General features: G+C 40.6%; 2 protein-coding genes across 2 annotated transcripts in view; both read right to left on the bottom strand.

Moving 5' to 3' along the window:
• Positions 1-100: 100 nt before the first annotated feature.
• LOC103379131 (putative hexokinase HKDC1) lies at positions 101-7,845 on the bottom strand. The gene is made up of 21 exons (XM_008310582.3): positions 7,588-7,845; positions 6,005-6,167; positions 5,758-5,915; positions 5,520-5,642; positions 5,320-5,415; positions 5,017-5,116; positions 4,415-4,598; positions 4,174-4,329; positions 3,871-4,104; positions 3,547-3,688; positions 3,305-3,461; positions 2,966-3,111; positions 2,759-2,878; positions 2,579-2,674; positions 2,101-2,200; positions 1,916-1,971; positions 1,684-1,826; positions 1,448-1,603; positions 1,194-1,281; positions 617-762; positions 101-533 (listed from the first exon to the last, which is right to left on the bottom strand). Exons 1-21 carry the CDS (start codon positions 7,648-7,650, stop codon positions 401-403), a joined length of 2,760 nt encoding a protein of 919 aa, XP_008308804.1. The 5' UTR covers positions 7,651-7,845; the 3' UTR covers positions 101-400.
• Positions 7,846-9,252: 1,407 nt separating this feature from the next.
• The window catches only part of supv3l1 (SUV3-like helicase), a 5,674-nt gene continuing 1,120 nt past the window's right edge, over positions 9,253-13,806 (bottom strand). The window contains 13 exon segments of the mRNA XM_008310581.3: positions 9,253-9,817; positions 9,927-10,075; positions 10,627-10,803; positions 10,955-11,035; positions 11,492-11,591; positions 11,691-11,810; positions 11,928-12,021; positions 12,158-12,338; positions 12,421-12,512; positions 12,616-12,693; positions 12,830-12,941; positions 13,101-13,269; positions 13,425-13,605. Of these exon segments, the coding sequence (XP_008308803.2) occupies positions 9,403-9,817; positions 9,927-10,075; positions 10,627-10,803; positions 10,955-11,035; positions 11,492-11,591; positions 11,691-11,810; positions 11,928-12,021; positions 12,158-12,338; positions 12,421-12,512; positions 12,616-12,693; positions 12,830-12,941; positions 13,101-13,269; positions 13,425-13,605 (1,949 nt within the window). The 3' untranslated portion in view covers positions 9,253-9,402.

Here is a 13,806-nt window from a genome sequence, read left to right as displayed (position 1 = left end):
AGAAAGAGAGAATAAGAAACAGAGAGAGAGAGAGAAAAAGAAACAGAGAGAGAGAGAGAGAGAGAGCGAGAGAGAGAAACCATAATCATCAAGTTGCATGTTTTGACCTTTTTTTTGTACTTGGTGGAACCAGACTTTGGACCTAGATCCTGACAGGGTCATGGACATTGTCCTTCTATTTTCACTACATTAAATAATGTGATGTTGTTTTGGTTAAAGCAGAACTCTGTTTCATTCCTGTTATTGGACCTTTAACCACATAAAACAGTCATTTTCTTAAACGACAACAAAAACGACAATTCTTTCACTGATAGACGTGTTTAGTAAAAACATTTAAACCATAACAATTATTTATAAATTACTTATTCACAAAAAAAAAAAAATTCCCCTTGACGTCAAGTTAAACCTTCTTCTCTGCGGCTCCGGCTGTGACGAGGGCAGCACCTCTGACACTGCTGTCGTCCACTGTGAGGAAAGTCACATTACACTGAGGAGCTAACACTGTGAGCGTCTCCTTCAGGACTCTGGGGAAACTAGAAAAAAAAGAAAGAAAAAAAACCCACTGATATTTGTCTCAGGTGGGATGTTGACACCAGCTTTGGTCAGAGGGACTCACTGTGGATGAAGTTTGTGGACGGTCCCGTCTACACCTGCAGTGATGCTAAGACGGTCCAGACCGCTGTTCTCTCTCATCTTGTCCACCACAGCTGCCATTCCTGCCCCGCACAGCTGAGCAGCTCGACGTGACACAGCGCCACAAACCTGACAAAGAAACAAAGTGGCAATTTTACCATAATATATTACATTTAACCTGAACATCTGTTCTGAAACTGACTTGTGACCAGTTGCAGTGTGGTGGATTAAATTAGTTCAGTTCTTCTAAATGAGTTAAATTTCAGAAAATTCTCCTTGAGTTGTGGCATCATACCTTGATGATGCATTTGGAAATATATAATATACATATAAATGTAGTATAAAGAAATATATATTACCTCCTGTAAATGTGAGAGGTATAAAGATAAGATCATTACAGCAGCAGGATAGACATAATAGTAACAGTAACAGCAGTGTACTGGACTAAAGTTGACAGTCCTAAGATTTTATCTGTAGTGGGAGAAGTATTTACTATAAAAACCTGAATTTTGTTTCAAAATACTTTCTTTCTTTACGGTAAAAACTGGGAAAGTCTTTACCTCTTTCACAATGATGGCGTCATCACAGGTGCAGTCAAGGCCCAGACCCTGCAGGATAGATCTGACCTGCAGTAGAGCCAGGCGATCGCTAGAGGGAAACAAAGGCAACTTAAAAAAATAAAATAAATTTGAAGGTGAACTCTTTGAGCGATCGCTAGAGGGAAACAATAAATTTGAAGGTAACTCTTTTAAGTCAACAAATATTTCAGGGGTCAAATACTCAAACACTAACATGACGAGACAGGTTTCCATACCTCTCTGTTTGTGAAAGATATTTGGTTTGAAAAATTCCAGGTGTTTTCAAGGCCTCTGTGACATGACCTCTGAACAGCAAACCTCTTCTGGTTAAATCCAACAACGTCTGACGCACAACTTCACCCAAATACATCCCACTGGTCATCTTTTCAAACCTAAACACATTAATTGTTTTTTTGTATTATTTATTTGAATCTACATGAGCACCTGTATGAGATTTAGTGAGTGTTATGACCTTTGTTTTCCAGGATTGTGTGAGTTTCGATCTACTGCGACATCATATGAGGTGGTGATTTCATCCAGAGAGCCGTCGTCACCCAGACCCCCCCACTCTGTATTTATACACATCCTCTGTATCTCCCTGTCTGTCGGGTCGTCCTGTTGAAGTTGACCATTAAATATAAGTGGAACTGGTTCATGAGAAGATGTGTTGTCAAATCTAAACAGTCAAATTAGAGACTCTTCACCTTTTCCCACTTGATGTTCTTTAGTTCCTCCATGTAACACAGGTTGGTTCCAGTTCCTGATAAAACATTCACACACTAACTTAAAGCCACATTTCCGTATGGTGATAACAGTACACAGTTGACAGTGAACACTGCAGTGTCACAGAGTTGTTATAGTTATATTATTATTCCCTGAGTAGACATACCAACGATGAGTCCAAGTTCACACCGAGGATCTCCATGAGCACAGCCCACCATGGTCCCAACTGTGTCATTGACCACTGCTGCTACGTCCAACTCAAACTCCTGCATGAAATAAAAAAAATCAAGGAATCCATAATAAAAACAACAATAATAATTTGAACTCTGTTGATCCCACACTTGGGAAATTATTGCGTCAACAGCAGATCCGCTGCAACAGGCAACATGTCTCATGGATGCACCAAGTATGGGATTCTACTGGGAATCAAACTAAGGACTCTCTTCTTGCAAGGCAGGCATGCTAACCGCTACTCTATGGAACCACAGAAAAATATAAAATGCATATTTATCCACTCTTTCTGAAATCCATTCTGAAAAACTTTTGACCTGCTTTTTGCAGCTACGTGTTTATTCATATAACAGGTAAATGTGAAGCCAGTCTGAGAAACGACTCATCCTGCCACCTGCTGTTCTCAGCCTTACATTGCGTCTCTCGATGGCCTCCTGCAGCATTCTGACAACGTGGTGTCCTTCACAGTCTGTGGCCCTGACGCCTTTGGTCCAGCTCAACAAAGTGGCCTGGAGATCGCAAACACACAATGACCAATCTGTCATCATTAAACTAGTGCATCTAGGAGGACAGGGCCACAGCTTGAGACTCACTTCACCAACTGCCGTCTGATCGCAGGGGAAAGGAAATAAGAGACCAGCAGGAAGATGGGATTTTTTAATTCCCATGTAGTCCAGGTAGTCACTGACACAGCCTGCGATGTGGTCAAAGAACTGACAGGGGAGGGAGACAGAGAGAGAGAGAGATCAGACGATTGTAGTAAATATATGTTTTTACATCATACTGTATAACTGTCTCACTTCTGTTCCAGCTCCCTGTGTTATCTCTGCTGGGATGGGGTAGATCTTGTGCTGGAGCTGTGGCTCCTGCGGGTCTTTGTTGAAGTTTACCAAAAAGGCTTTAAAGAATGTTTCTTCCAGAGCCAGGACGAGAACTTCTCCATGTTCTTGAGAAAAAAACAACACAAAACAAAACAAAAAAACACACATGTAAACACTTCTCCATGTTCTTGAGAAAAACACACAACACAAAACAAAAAAACACACATACAAAACAAAACAAAAAAAAAAACACACATGTAAAACTTAATCTTACTGGTACTGCAATTTGAGCAACATAGGATGAATATTAAATGTTACCTGAGCTTTCAGGCAGCTGACACACAAAGGAAGGCAGCATCTTGATTTCCGAGCGTCTTTCCTGCCTCAGCCCCGCCTCCAGTCCTGCTCTCATTTTGGCCTTCACCATTTGGAGCTGCTCAATACTCAGTCGGAGCGGAGACAGAGCCTCGTCCACCTGGAAGACGAACAGATAAAGTGTACGGCTCAGCGCAGATGTTTGTGTTTTGAAATAGACAATGGCAGAAACGCAGCGTCCTGACCTTTTGTCTCAGGGACACTCGTCTCTGGGCTACAGCTGTCACCAGCGCTGCTCCTCTGCTGCTGCCTCTCTCTGACACCACAAATCTCACCTGACACTCGGGGAGTAAACGCCGCACTGCTCCATGAAGACGTTTGGGATACCTGTGGGGAAAAAATGGAAAATACTTCCACTGTGTGTGAGTGTTCAATTCGCCTGATCCCCAGTCTGCATTTTTTGGACTGTCAGATGAAGTTGGAATACACATTTCAACCATATTTCATTATAAATTAAATACATTTATCAAAATTAAAGTGGATGTTTTTGGAGCAGGTCAATGTCTTACTGTGGATGGGTCCTGTAAACCGATCCATCCACACCCACAGTGACCCTGAACGTCCTCAGCCTCCTGTTTTCCTTGATCCGAGTGAGGACGGCCACCAGACCTGCGGCCACCAGATTTGAGGACCTGAGGGACACAGTGGTGCTGATGTGCTGAACAGCGACACAGTCTTCGGGTGAGGGCGTCAAACCGAGGGCCTTGAGGATGACTCTGGTGTTCTTCAGACCATTTCTGTACCTGAGAAATGGGAACATTTGTAACATTTCCCTGTTTTCAGAAAGACTTAAAATGACTCAGATGACCTACTCCTCCATGGCTGCCACATCTGCGGTGCTTATTTTTCCCCTAGTCCTCAGAGCACTAGACACACATCCATCAAACAGAAGTCCTAATTTGGCCATCTTCAGCAGCACCAGCCTCACCAGCTCACCCAGATACATCCCGCTGACCATTTTCTCAAAGCTGTGAATAAAAACAACAATGTTGTCACCAACGTCACCGTCATCTTTTACATGTACGACCAGTACAACCTAGCCTGGTCTCTTACATCTGTTTGCCAGGATTGTTGGAGGCTGCATCCACTTCTCTGTCAAACTCCGTGATGTAGTCCTTCAGAGTACCGTCCTCTCCGAATGCTCCCCACTCCGTGTTCACACACATCCTGCCCTCGTCTCCTTCCACCAGGTCAATGTGACGCAGCTCCTCCATGTAGCAGGCGTTGGTTCCTGTACCTGCAAAAAAAAAATCATAAAAGAGCAAATAATGTTAACGTAACATAACGTGGACTTGGTCACTTTAACAAATAATAATATGAGCTACAAATATTAATAGTATAGTTTTATTTAGTATAATTAATATAATTTATAAATAACACAGTTTTTAATTATCAATGTTTTGTTGTTATTATTGTTGTTACTGCAATTATTTTATTATTACAATTGGTTATTTTATTATTGTTTTTTGTATTAATGACATAAGTAATGGCGCCGTGAATTTAGACCAATGATCCTTGGACACCCTCTAGTGGTAAACGGTGAATTTAAAAACCCCGTAAACAGACAAATTAAAAGATAATTCAGACGGGTACATTATGTTCTTAGTTTCATCACAGCTGTAACTCGGTCGTATGAATTCCACCAGTGAACCTACCAACAATGAGTCCCACCTCACAGTGCTGGTCATCAAGACCACAGGTCATCATGGTGGCTACAGTGTCGTTGACCAGAGCCAACACGTCAACATCAATTCCCTGAAGATGGAAAAGGGATAAAGCATTTAAGCCGAATAAATTCCCTGAAGATGGAAAAGGGATAAAATATGTTTATTAAGCCGAATGAATATGTTTATTTGTGTAATAATTTGTGCAGAGGGTAGTTCCAGTAAGACAGTAAATACATAAAAAAAGAGCATTATGGGAGTGTAGCAACAAAAGCTATAGCAAACATTTCCTACCCCAGTTCTGTCAATGGCCTCTCTGAGGGCCTGGACCACATCTTTTCCCCGGACACCTCGAACATGGAAGTTTTTACTCCAGTCTAACAACAGTCCCTGGACAGAGAGGAGATTTTTTATTTATTCAAACAGATAAAGAATTACAGTGAAAATACTCCAGGTACAGATACATTGACTAATTTAGTGCGGAAACAGAATACCTGACCGAGGCTGGACTGTTCACAGGGGAATGAGAACGTAAAGGCCAGAGGATGTTTCTTCTCCATGTTGATGTTGTTCTCATGCACAAAGTCCTTCAGAGACTCTGACACATGGTCAAATAACTATGACCAAACAGTAACAAAGAAACAGAGATGTTGATTGGCTGCTTAAGCCATCTGTGGTCGCTTATTACTGTCTTTCAGCTTCTCCTCCTCCATTTTCATGTCACCTTCTTACCTCAGCTCCTTTGCCCTCAAGCAGCTCTTGTGGAATTGGGAAGATCTTCTCATGCATCTCCACCCTTCCCCTTCTTACTCCCTTCCCCTCTCTGACTTTAACACAGAGCACCTTGAACCTGGAGCCTCCAAGATCCAGAGCCAGAAACTGTCCTTTCTCTGCGGCCAAAGTAGACAGAGACCGTGTTCACAGTGTCTGCTGGCTAAACATTCAAAAACAGGGGGAAAAAAAAGGTGTCTTTTTGAACCTGATCCATCTGGAGTGGACCGGACGTGTGTTGGAAGCATCTTGACCACCGCGGCAGCGTTGCTTTCTGCCGATAGACCTTTCTTCATTTCTGCCAGGAAAAGACTGGAAATGTCTTTGAGCTGCTCGTCACCGAGACGCATCGCCTGCAGAAATCTGTCCACCTGGAACAAAGGTCCATCAGTGTGGGTTTAAAAAAACAACAACTCTATTCTCATTGATTAAAGGTGTATAAGTGGTGTCGAAGTGTCTCCACTGTGGCATGATTAACAAATCATAGTAAAATTTCGATTTATTTCCCTTGCTGTCTCCACACATCCCTTGCAACGGTTGCCCTTTGGGAGGTCGCCCCCTATTTTGGGAACTATGTATGGAGAAATGACAGAGTTAAGGGAAATTTTTTTTTTGCTGAATTATGAAAGTCAAGACTTGAGAACATAGGTCATTCTTGAGTAGTTCTGCTATTCCCTCCAAAGCTCAACTGTCACTGCTAATTAATAAAGGTTTGAGTTCTGGCTAAATAGGTTTTGCTACTAAACACCAGTCTTCTGATTAGCATTATTTAGCAACCAAAATGAGTAAATCAACTGAAACGATATTGTACTGTTCTTATGATGATAATTAATGATTAATAAACTTCAATAAAGCATTTTCTAAAACATATAACATTTTGAAATAGTTTATATAATATGTTAAAACTGGTTGTTTTGTTGGTGATTTGGCAGAAAATAGATTATGTATTTTCCTTTTTTCGCAGTGTTAACTGTTTCCCCTGTTATTTTAATTGATTTATCTAAACAAAAGATTTGAATTTTAATTTGTTGTGTTAGAAAAATAAATAAATGAATAATTCATGCTCTGTAATATTCAGTAGTATCTTCTTTTTCTCTTCATAAACAACAACAGCTGGAAATCTGTTGACTCAGCAGAACTTTGACTGACGTTTTTTTTTGTTTTGTTTTGTTTTTTGCAGCACGTCCATGTGACACGGTGCCTCGGAGTGTGTACGTGAACTACCCGTGTTTGTGTCAGCGTGTACGTGCACCAATCCTGATAGGACTGTCAATATTGTGTTTGTCTCAGACTGTTTTGCACCAAAGACTGACACTATCGTATCAATGTGTTAATCATTGCCCACGGGGGAGATTACGGGTGAAAGAGTAACTGCTGATGACTGCATTTAATATTCAACAACATTTAATGTTGGAATATCTTAAAGTTGTCAAAAAGTAAAAGAAAGAAAGAAAACAGTGCAAAACTCAAAAAGTAAAAGAAAGAAAGAAAACATATGTAAAAAAAAAAGAAAAATATGGTAAAAACCGTCAGGAAAATACCCATATAACGGCAGGTTTTTGAAACATTCATTTCAGAGAAAATAATTTGTGGGCCATAAAAAAACTATCCCAGTGACCAAGATGCCTTAGAAAAACACTTAAGGTAGTAGTGTATCTGACTCATAAACATGGCCAACTTTATGACGTCGTTGTTCTTATAACACTGGTGTTTTGCATGTTTACACAAAGAAAAAAAACAATAAAATAAAAATAAAAACACTCTTCTTCTGCAGATAGTTTTTAGTCTTACCTCCTTGTTGGGCTCCTCCTGGACTTTGGAGAAGAGGAAAGAAACCAAATGAACTGCCAACATCTTGTTTGTGCAACACACAATCACATTAAACACAGCAGTTTTTCTGACAACGTTGTCTTTTCATATCATGTGCACAACACGGTGCATGAACCTGAGCATCCAAAACCAGAGAAGTGTCCTCAGAGTTTAATCCCTGTCCTCCCTCTGATTGTTGAGTTATTTTTCTCACTGATTTCACTGATCAGACAGCAACACCTACAAAGACAAAATGATTAACAAACCACTCCTCCCTCCCTCCATCTATATACCCTCCCCTCTCCAACAACACTTTCCCCGTCTGTCCTACTGCCCTACTGATCTGTCACTACACACTCGTCACTGTCAACACATCCCCCCGAAAAAACAGAAAAAATGTGCGTTACTGTCAATCTTCCAAACCACATTGACTTGAAGGACAAGAAAAATCAAGTACAGTTGAATTAACTTTCTAATTGTAAAAGACAAACAAATGATTTAAACAAAACAAAAATTAAAATAAAGTAACATCCTGTTAACACAACTGCTAACTCAATAGTTGGTTTCAGCCATTTCTTCTAGAGGAATCGCTGGCTGATTGTTATCCTCCTCTTGTAGGTTGGATAAAATTTAATAAATGCTAAATGAATAAAAAAAAAGTTCTTTCAAGAAAAAAAAGCCCCCTATAACAAACAAACTGTGAACTCTGGCAGTGATGAAGACAAAGATTAAAGTCTCTTGAGACATTAACAAGGATAATATTTTATTCACACATTTTTATCTACCAACGTGAAAATATGTCACAGTCCATCTGTTCGTATAAGAACAGAGCTGGGTGTATTCTATTCAAACATAACTGACCAATATCCATATGAACTCCTCCCACTACAGCACAGCAATGGCACAGGTGTTCCATTTGTCCAATGATTGCAATTGATCTTTCAAATAACACATGTTAACAAACACAGGTGTTTTCACAACATTTTTGACCACAGTGATTCAAGACAAATAGACCATTTTTAAAAAAAATCAACCTTCTTTTTTAGTAAGTCTGATGTCTGGCTTCAGTTTATACCTGTTGTGTTTATTTTACTGGATTTGTAACAACAACAATCTCTGATTAGGGTTGTTATTATTGAATTAACACATTAATACTGTACTTCATGGAAATAAAGGCTTATATTCTGATTTTAGAAACCATGAAAACACTGCTTAAAATCTATTATGATTGAAGAGATCAGATGTGTGTATAGAATAGGCAGCTTGATCCTGCATATCAACAGAAAAGTCACATATATGTATATCTATATATTTATAGATATACATATATATTTATATTTGTATATATGCTTTATATATACATACATATAAAACATATTGTTTGTTTGTTTGTAGTACAGTTTTAATTTCTATTATTGAAAGTATTTCTCTGGTGCATAGAGACAAACCCTGGGTCATATTGGGGGGAGAGGAGGGGCTGTTGATCCGTACTGGATTGAGATCCAGAACATCGTAAATAGATAGAAAATGTAACCGCATGATAAAATAATAGTCAGTGTTAAAATGATTAACGTTAGCTTTTTGGACATTGATATAAGAGCAATAAGTGTAAACGACGTGTCCCAGTGCACACCATGAATCAAACCATTTCTGTTTTACACCTTTAATTAGAAACTGTTTGTGGTCAGGGGTTTTTACCAGATTTGTTTTTTTTACTGCCTAAAATCACTTCTTCTCTTTCACAAAAAAAAATGGATGTTGGAGTCAGTGTTCACATAAAGAGCAAACATTCCCTCTTCACTTCTTCTTTCTCTTCGTTCCACCACTGTGGTTTTCATTATGAATTGTACTGGGCGAACTCTGCGTGGCGAAATTGGAGTTTTGCTTTTCAGACCATTCCTTCTGGAGCTGCTGAAGCAGATCGGGGGTCAGCAGCCCGTCCCTCACCAGTCGTCCAGCCAGTGATTTGTCCATGATGCTCTTCACCCGAGGCCTGGGTCCAGTCTGGATGGTCACATCCTGGTGCTGGGCTGATTTGCTCTGACCACCGGTTGGTCTGTTGTTCTGCTTCTGTGCCGACTCGGTCGCGGCCGTCTCGCTGACCCTAATGAGACGAGTGATGTTCCTCACACCCTCCTGGATGATGTCATCCAGCTGCTTCTGGATATGTCGAACCAGGGCAGCCTCTGGGAACATGTCCATGAAGCGGTAGCTGCAGACGGAGCAACGGCAGCAACAGTTACACGACAGAGAGCTTTTTAGGTTGGGGAACGTATATTATTGAGTTTATAGAAAATAAAGATATATTCAATTAAGGTTACCTCAACCAGAGGTAAAGATCCAGAACATCATGGACAGCTTCTAGGTGAACCAGATCTTTGATGTTTTTGGGTGGGGACAGAGGCCAGCTGACGTGGCGACAGATCCAGTCGAACGTTAGAGGTTCGTCTCGACTGAACTGACGGGCAAACTGTCACGGTAGAAACAGGAAGTTAAGCGTTATCCCGAAAACAATATAGGTAACATTACATTTTTTTAAATTCTTTTCAGTAATTTTCTATTTATTAATTAGTAGCTTGCTTACTGTATATAAATACACATACATATATCTAAAATGCTGCCAGCTATATGTATTTTATATGTACAAATATATACTTATTTATATATATAAAATATAATATATGTATATATTCCATTTATGTACATGAAAGCCCTATTTTCACTTTTTAGACTCTTTCCTGAGGAACCAACTCCCCTCCGTTGAACGCGGGTTTGATTGGACCACAGAGTGGCCGTCTACTACCGTTGTTTACCTCTGGTGTTTTTCACTTCGACAACACTGACCCACTTTGAGTCATGTACCAAACAGAAGTGATGACGTAAAACTCAGTGTCTCGGCATTAAATAAACTTCCTATCTTCTGTTTACTCTTCCACTGACCCCAATAAACAGAGTCAGTGATAACGTTCCTCCTGTGGCTCCACATTAGCTCGGCCTCCGTTCACCTCGACTCCTGCTCACCTTCAGGACAGAGGTGCAGACGAAGGCTTGCTTCTTGTTGATGGGGGCAGTGCAGAAGACGTAGCGCGACCTGAGGTTGAGCGGAATGTGCTGAATCATGTCGGCCAAGAACTTGAAGTCGTCGATGTTGCAAACGAAATAGAGACCGTCCACCTGAGACAGACTGACAAAAATGTCCTGGGGAGAAGGAGAGAGGAGTCGCTGAGTTTGTCTGGTCAGACCATGAAACTGTGTTAATGTTAGTTCACCTTTTATTGACACGATGCATGGAGCTGCATTTGTGATTGAAAGAGGATTTCAGGACAAAACTTTTTTTTTAAATACTTACAACAAGGTTGGACAGTGTGGCATCAGGGAGATGATAGGCAAACATCTCCAACTGCTCTGCTGTGGGATGGAGGCCTGCGATCTGAGAGAGAAAGATTCAAAATTCAGCTGTGAATTCAGTAAAACCATTTCATGTTCTAAATAAACCTTAAAAAGGGTATTTTTAAAAGTTTAATTTGTCTTCAAAACAAATTTATGTAAGTGTCTGTTTACTGCTCTTTCCAACAATCCATAACCAAGAACAAATATGTTCCAGAATATTCTCCCAAGCAATCTCAGATATACCGTAGGGCCTGAACACACTGTAGCATGTAGTGTTATCAGGGGAGACAACAATCTGTTTACATCAACAGTATTGTAGTGTTATCAGGGGAGACAACAATCCTCTGTTTACATCAACAGTACCATCCATCCTACGTGGCAGGTTCAGGGTCAAACGACAGTCAAGACAAAATAATGTTGAGGTGTAAAACGTGCAATATATTGTTATGGCCATGTTAACTTTAACGGCCCTGAGAGAGAAAGAGACGGAGATCACCTCTATAGGATCAACAGTCTGACTGAGCAGCTCCTTCAGAACCGGCAGATCATCTCGGTGCATGGTTGTCACTTCTCCTTCCTTAAAATTGGAGGAAAACCTGCATCAGGAAACAAGATCAAACAGATGGAACCAATAAATCGTTTCATGTTTTTTTTTTACTTTAAAAACAACACTTGTATTCAGAACTGAGTCAGACCTTCCTGCACGGCCAGCGATCTGCAGAGCCTGTGAGGTGCTGATGGTGTCCATCTGTTTCTCCCCCTTCTCATTAATACTGGGCTTCACCAAACTGTTGAAGATGATTCGTTTTATGCTCCTAGAGATCGACACAAAATGAAAAAAAAAAAAAAACGCGTTAAAGTGGATGGAAATTATTTTTGTTGAACAACAGCATATTAAAATACATTTTAATTAATTTCGAGATTGTACTTACAAGTTCAGACCCATTCCAATGGCATCAGTTGCAACCAGGATCTTGCAGGGGTCATCGGGGTCATTGAACTTCTTAGCCTGGGTCAACTTGGTACCTGTGGAAAAGATAACTGTCAAAGCAGAGCAAAGTGTACGCAGCAACACTTCTCTCTCAATATTGACTTGGGAGACACGAGTCAGACCAGGGTTTTCTCCAGCTACCTTTAACTGTGAACCTATTGACTCACGTACCTGGAGGTAAGCTTCCATAGATAACAGCACACTCCCGTCCCTGGGCCTCAATCTGTCTGCTAATGGAGTAGATGTCATTTTTACTGAAGCAGACGATGCAGTCTCCCGGTCTCAGGTTGTCTAACGACTCCAGAGGACGGTCCAAGACTGAGAAGGGAGTTAAACGCTCATAGGTGTGAACCTGAGGTGAAAAGATGAGAGGATGTAAAAGGGTTGGTTTTTTTTTTTTTTTATCCCAGGAAGACCATCAGTCCAATCCTCACCTCCACTTCCTCTCCTGTGGTGAACATGAGTTCTCTGACAAAGTTTACAGCTGCAGGTTCTCCACACACGTGGATCTCCTCTGCACAGAGACCTAGAAATGCACAACACAAAGTCAAAGATTAGGGAACTGAAATGGTTTGACTTTTGTTTTTGCACAGCTTGATTTTTCACAGATGTTTTTAAGAAGTACAAACCCAGCAGAGCTCTGGTCCAGGCCCAGCCTCTGGAAGGGTCTTTGATCATCTGAATCTCGTCGATCACAGCCACTTCATCTGAGGGAGAAAAGTCCAAACAAAAGCTAAAAGTGGGGCGTAACAACATACATATATTACACATGTAATTTGATTGTTGATTATTAATCATGGTCGTGCCACTGATTGGTTTCAATTCTGTCAAAAGTTTCATTACAAGGTGTGTTGACACTGCACATCTCAATGGTGCAGGCCAAGTGAGCAGCAGGCCGACCGCTCGGGTCCACAAACGTCCTCTCCTCTCCAGTCACCAGGTCACATGGCACATCCTGGTAATACACACGCGCACATACAAAAACACACAAGGCAGAAAAGTCTTCAGTCTCCCTCTACTGGTACATTACATATAGAAATGACATCATCCAATCACAAATGAGCTGAAAAGGTTTGGATGATCCTGTTCTAAAATGGTACTCAGAGGAACTCACGGCGCTGTTGCTCTTCTCAAAGATCTCATGGGCCAGTAGTTTCAGAGGACCACAGTAAACTCCAGACTTGGCTGACAGGTAGCGCTGAATGGCATGGTACGTTTTCCCACTGTTAGTGGGACCTGAATGAAAAATCACTTTTCTATGGATGGCACGGGCTTCGGGGTACCTTCAGTACAAACACATACAAAAAAACAACAACAGATGAATACAATAAATCCCACACACTTAAATGAAAGCAGAAATGTCAACTCTGTCTCTGACACAAAAATGTAATCTAAACCGCACTGGCGTTTTAGATTTTGTTTGAAAAACATCACACACCAGTTGACTGGGACTCTGAGGTCGGAGATCTTCCTCAGGTCATCCATACAGTCCAGCATGGGAAAGATTTGCTTGGCATGGCGCAGGAAGTATGGGTAGATGTCGTCAATGTGACCTGAAAAACAAAGCTTTGAAATTAAAACACAAATGCTTTGAAATTATTGGTACATTTGACAGGGAAAATATATAGATATAAACAGAAAAACTAAACACTGACTCCTGCATACCAAGTAAAAAGGTGCGTGTTTACATCTGATTTTTTTTTATATTTTATTTTTATATTTATCTATATTGCAAGGAATTAAGGAGGAATCCGGGAGAAGAGTGGGTTTTATCCATAATAAGAAGAAACATAGACTTCGTTAATGTTATCAAACCTGCT

The sequence above is a fragment of the Cynoglossus semilaevis genome, chromosome 5, assembly GCF_000523025.1.
Source record: "Cynoglossus semilaevis isolate Cse_v1.0 chromosome 5, Cse_v1.0, whole genome shotgun sequence".
NCBI lineage: Eukaryota > Metazoa > Chordata > Actinopteri > Pleuronectiformes > Cynoglossidae > Cynoglossus > Cynoglossus semilaevis.
This window is presented reverse-complemented; position numbering and strand designations above follow the sequence as displayed.